The 5,597-nt window shown below is 59.9% G+C and overlaps 1 protein-coding gene across 1 annotated transcript in view; it reads right to left on the reverse strand.

Annotated features, from left to right (window-relative positions):
• The window catches only part of AP3D1 (adaptor-related protein complex 3, delta 1 subunit), a 42,805-nt gene that overhangs the window by 22,506 nt on the left and 14,702 nt on the right, over positions 1-5,597 (reverse strand). Inside the window, exons 8-12 of the mRNA XM_011964047.1 lie at positions 4,509-4,558; positions 4,062-4,110; positions 2,444-2,589; positions 1,539-1,687; positions 1,239-1,469 (exon numbers count right to left, since the gene is read on the reverse strand). Of these exons, the coding sequence (XP_011819437.1) occupies positions 1,239-1,469; positions 1,539-1,687; positions 2,444-2,589; positions 4,062-4,110; positions 4,509-4,558 (625 nt within the window). The remainder of the gene's footprint in view (positions 1-1,238; positions 1,470-1,538; positions 1,688-2,443; positions 2,590-4,061; positions 4,111-4,508; positions 4,559-5,597) is intronic.

Here is a 5,597-nt window from a genome sequence, read left to right on the forward strand (position 1 = left end):
TCGGGAGGCTGAGGCAGGAGAATGGTGTGAATCTGGGAGGCGGAGCTTGCAGTGAGCCGAGATAGCGCCACTGTACTCCAGCCTGGGCGACAGAGCAAGACTCTATCTCAAAAATAAGAGTTCGAGATCAGCCTGGCCAACATGGTGAAACCCCGTCTCTAATGAAAATACAAAAAATTTAGCCGGCCTTGGTGGCAGGTGCCTGTGATCCCAGCTACTCGGTAGGCTGAAGCAGGAGAATCGCTTGAACCCGGGAGGCAGAGGTTACAGTGAGCCGAGATTGCGCCACTGTACTCCAGCCGGGGCAAAGCTTGGGAGACAGCAAGACTGTCTCGAGGTGAGGGGAAGAAAAGAAAATGACAGAAGTGCTCATCTCCAGGATGCAGGCTGGCTGGAGACCCTTTTGGCATCCTAGAAATTGGGCGCCTTCCTGAGCTGGGGCAGGCCCAGGGTGAAGAGTGCTTGGTGTGGCAGTAATGGGCAGAAGGTAGCGGCTAGTGGTACTGATGCAGGGACCGAGGCAATGAGGCATAGTGAAAAATCTCATGAATTTCCAAGAGAGTCTGAAAATCCAGACTGCTGTGAGAACCGTGAATCTCAGCAACACATTCCCACCTCCAGGCAGGCCCCGTGACCCAAGCCTGCCCAGCAGTGGCTGTGATCTGTCCTCCCGGCCAGAGAGACTCTGACGCTCCTGGAGATGGCAGGGGCAGTTTTGATAAGACCCATCCCTGCGGCCCACCTGGAACCTGGCACTGAGACCACTGTGGTCCCAGAGGGGCCTGGCGTGGGCAGGCTGGGGCTGAGCAGGTGCCTCCCTGGGCCACCTAAATGCCACATGGGGCTCCCAGCCCACCTACGGCAAGCAGGGCTCAGAGGGGCCGCCGCTGGCCCAGCTGGGACTGAGCCTTGCAGATGCCCAGGGCCAGCCCCCTATCTGCAGCCCACCCCAGGGATCCTCCCACCTCCCAGTCCTGGTGCCCACAGGATCTACAATCTCCTGGGAGCTCCACAGATGCCCGAGGGCAGAGAACAGACAGGGCGGCACAGACTCGCCTCTGTAGAGGGGGAATGGGTCCGACCATTGTCAGGGGACAGGTGCTGGAAACCCAGGGACCTGCAGGCTGCGGCAGCAGGGCGACGGGAGACAGCGGGAAACATCTGCCAGGCGCGTCCCTGGCCCCTGCCCCTCGGAAGCTTGGAGAAGCTGCTGGCCCGGAGGCCCAGCGTCCACTCACTCTGAGAACTCCCCGCAGATCCAGGCGGCAGCATAGAGCACCTCACAGATCCCGTTCCGCTGGGTGCTGCTGGCCAGCAGGTGCGCGCTGTCGAGCAGCGCGGACATCTGGGAGACGGCGAACTTGCGGATGGCCTTCACACGGATGGCCACGTCCAGCATTTGGGCGGCGATGAGGTGGCCGTGCCGCGTGCCCTCCAGCCGGGTCAGCTCCACCAGGATGCTGATGTACCTGCGGGCAGAGGGGGTGAGTGAGCAGCAGCGCGGAACCCCCAGCAGCACCCCTGGGAGCGGGACGCACCACTCGAAGTTGGTGATGTACTGGTAGTTGGACTGGCTGCAGATGTCGATGATCTTGGTGAGCAGCTCGTCTCGGTAGGTGGTGCCCTCTGCCTTGTCCACGTGGGTCATCAGCTTCTTCACGATCTCCATCAGGTTCTTCTTGGACACCTGGGCAAGAGCGTAGGGACAGTGGTGAGGGCGGACCCAGCCTGGGGCCTGCTTGGTGAGACACCCAACACCTGCTTCTGAGACAGAATCCACGGGACGCAGGCGGGCCCAGATTCACAGATTGACCCCAGGGAGGCAGCAGGCCCCTGCGACGTGGGCTGGGTTAGAGGCACCCGGACCCCAGCCGGGGAGCAACAACTGGCCCAGCATGGTCTGCTCAGTGGGCTTGGCCCCGCCACCTCCACACACGCCCTCAAAGACAGCTGTGGGCTTGGCCCTGGCCCCCTGTCCACACAGCCCTTGGAAGACAGGCATGGACGAGGGCTGGTGCCCCTCTGCCCTGCCCCACCACACTAGCTGATGGCCGAGTGTGAGGGGACTCCATATAGTCCACGTGGCTCTGCACCCAACACTTAACGTCCCTTAGAGAACTAAGGTGGGCCAGGCGGGCGGGTGGCGGACAGAGGGCACGCACCATCCCATACAGTAGGTCGAGGGCCCGCAGCCGGATGGACTCGTCCTTGTCATCCAGGCACTGCAGGATGAGGTCCTTGTGGGACTGCACGGACTTAGGGTGGGTCTTGGAAGACAGGCATGGACGAGGGCTGGTGCCCCTCTGCCCTGCCCCACCACACTAGCTGATGGTCGAGTGTGAGGGGACTCCATATAGTCCACGTGGCTCTGCACCCAACACTTAACGTCCCTTAGAGAACTAAGGTGGGCCAGGCGGGCGGGTGGCAGACAGAGGGCACGCACCATCCCATACAGTAGGTCGAGGGCCCGCAGCCGGATGGACTCGTCCTTGTCATCCAGGCACTGCAGGATGAGGTCCTTGTGGGACTGCACGGACTTAGGGTGGGTCTTCAGGATCTTGGACATGGCCAGCAGCCCCAGGTACTTCACTGCAGAGAGACGCCAGAGCCAGGTCACTGGGATGGACACAGGCGGCAAGATGCAGGCAGGGCCCAAGGCTCTCTGAGCCGAGTCTCCACCTCGGGAGGCTGCCTGGCCTTGGCAACCCAGGGGTGGACAGAGCGACACCCCCAGCTGGAGCTCACACAAGGGATGTCGCCCTAGCAGAGCCCCCACACTGGGAGCCGGGGTGCAGGCTGCCCCCATGCCAGCTCCCTCGGGAAGGCCTCCCCTACCTACTACCACGCTGTAGTAGCTGCTGTCAGCTTTCTTCTTCCCACCCAGCCAGCACAGGGAAGAATGCAGAGAAGACTTTCCAGCAGCATCAGGCACCCTCTGCCCGGGGCAGGGTCTCACGCGTACCCGATACTCACTGTTCACCTGACCAGCCCAAACTAGCTCACGGAGAGCTAAGGGTGGCTGGGCATGAGGCACAGATGCCACAATCTAAGCCAGGGACACCCCAGCCACAGGGCACACAGCTGAACCCGTTCACACACTGCCATCTACAGCAGCTTTCAGGCCACAGGGCAGGACCGAGCAGAGACAGAGAGCGTGAGGTCCACGGAGAAAACGCAGCAGTCCCCACCTAGCCGCGGGGGATGGGCCCATGACCCCCAGTGGAAGCCTGGCACGGTGGGCAGTACTAAGACCCGCGTGTGGGTGTTTTTCCGACACATCTGTGCCTATGGGGAAGTTCAGTGTGTAAATCAGGCACAGTAAGAGATTAACAACTAACAGCAACTAAGAATAGAACAATCATAAAACACACAGTCATGAAAGGCATGTCGTCGTGGTCTCTCTTGGAATACCCGACTGTGCAGTCCTCGCCTATTTTTGGACTGTGATGGGGGTACCCGAAACCTCAGATTAGGGGGGCGACTCCACTATCTGGGCTGTTGCAGGCGAATTTGCCAACTCCTACTCTGAACAAAAAGATCTGGCTTCAAAATGAGCGTCCAAAACATCGCCCAGGTACCAGGTACCAGGCAGGGGCCGTTAATTCGAATTCCTCAGCAGAGCAGCACAGGGGCACCCACACACGGGCAGGCACTTAGGCAAGGGCGCCGTACGCTGCCCTATCTCACAACACAAAGCCTTAGCATCCCAGAGAAACACGCAGAGGCTGAAATATCCAGAAATCTCGGACCAAGGTGCTCAGTGAGTGGCATCTGTCCGACTGCCAGGGTCTCCCTAGTGGGGGTCACTGCCACGCCCCCTACATCCCTCCTGGGACTGGGGCTCAGCGGGAGCTGGTGTTTCCCAGCCTCCCCACACAGACAGGTCGGGGTGCAAAGGCGCCGCAGGGCAATGGCAGAGGGGTGCCTCTGAGGCGAGTGCCATACATCAGGGAGAGCGCTGGGGTCGCAGATGCCACGTCCACTTCCTTCTCATGCTGGGAGGACCCCTAACTTCACAGTGGGGACATGGAGATGACAGCACTGGGGAGGGGACGACTCACAGTTCTGATCGGAGTCCTCGATCAATATCCTTAATTTCTGAACACAAAGCTGAAAAAAAGAAACAAACGAGGCTGGTTAATTCCTCTAAACCAAGGGTGAGTCCCAGGAGCCTTCCAGATTCAACCTTAACCTGACCTAAGGCCCAGGGTCAGCCCCACCCAGCAATCAGAGCCCAGAAGGGAAACAAGCAGGGACCACATGAGGCACCGGGGACAAGGGAGGCTCTGCTTCCCATGGGCGCATTACCCCACTCCTCAGTGCCCCACGTGTCTACCCCACAGACACACGATGGGAAGCCCAAGCAGGCTCGGGCCGGTAGTGCACACAGGACGTGGCCGTGCCCTCCCGAGCCCCAAGGATGGCGTGGGGGGACCAGCACCTTGGTCACAGGGTGGGCAAGCTCCCGCCCGTGGAGAGGCATGGCCTCCGCCGTGTGCGGGACGTACCTGGATGCTGGCGCTGTGGTTGGGCATGCCAGAGGACAAGGAGATGAGCACTGCAACAGACAACCCAGGCAGCACCGTGGTCAGCACCACACTGTGGTCAGCACCACGGCCAGCGCCGACACGCCCTGAGGGCCACGGGGTGCCAGCATCCCCTTGCCGGGAGCAGGGATGGGAGCAAGGACAGAAACGCCACTGGGTTTGGGACCGCGCATCCCAACTGTGTTTGCAAAAATCTAGCTCCATCGCAGGCCTGAGGTCAGGAACCCGCAGGGGCCCCCACCCTCACTGACAGGACAGCTCCCAGGCCTTGGCTGTTCCTGCAAACACTGTGGTTTACTTGCAACCCCTGCTTCCCTCCGGAGTCTGGAATCCTGGCAGGGGCCAGGCCCCGAGGCCACAGAACCAGACCCTGTAGGAACCCAGGCGCTGGGTCTCTGGGAGCCTCCATGGTGACACTTCACGAATGACCATCACAGCTCACTGCTGGGGGATGAAGCACATCCTATAGGACTTTACTGAAAGAAGGCTCTAGAAGCTGGGCCTGGCCTCCCCAACATCCCCTGAGCTGTTCCCCTTTGCTGACTCTGCTGCGTCCTTTGGGCAGGGATAGGCAGGCAGCGAGAAGCTGACCCTCAGAGCCCTGGCTCTAACAGCTTTAAAAGAAACACATGAAGCCAAGGAACCGCCAGGCACATGCAGGAACAGAGACTTGCTTTCCAACAAGCCAGTGGCATGGAATGAAGGCATACAGGGGACTGTGTGTGTGTGTGTATGTGTGACTGTGTGTCTGTGAGTGTGAGTGTGTGTTTTTCTTTTTAAGACGTGGGTTCTTGGAATCTAAGCTATGAGGACGCAAAAGCATAACAATGATCTAGGCTGGGCACAGTGGCTCACGCCTGTAATCCCAGCACTTTGGGAGGCTGAGGCAGGCAGATCACCTGAGGGCAGGAGTTCGAGACCAGCCTGACGAACATGGAGAAACCCTGTCTCTACTAAAAATACAAAAATAAGCCGGGAGTGGTGGCGCATGCCTGTAATCTCAGCTACTCGGGAGACTGAGGCAGGAGAATCACTTGAAACCTGGGAGGC

This window comes from Colobus angolensis, unplaced genomic scaffold, assembly GCF_000951035.1.
Source record: "Colobus angolensis palliatus isolate OR3802 unplaced genomic scaffold, Cang.pa_1.0 Scaffold64, whole genome shotgun sequence".
NCBI lineage: Eukaryota > Metazoa > Chordata > Mammalia > Primates > Cercopithecidae > Colobus > Colobus angolensis.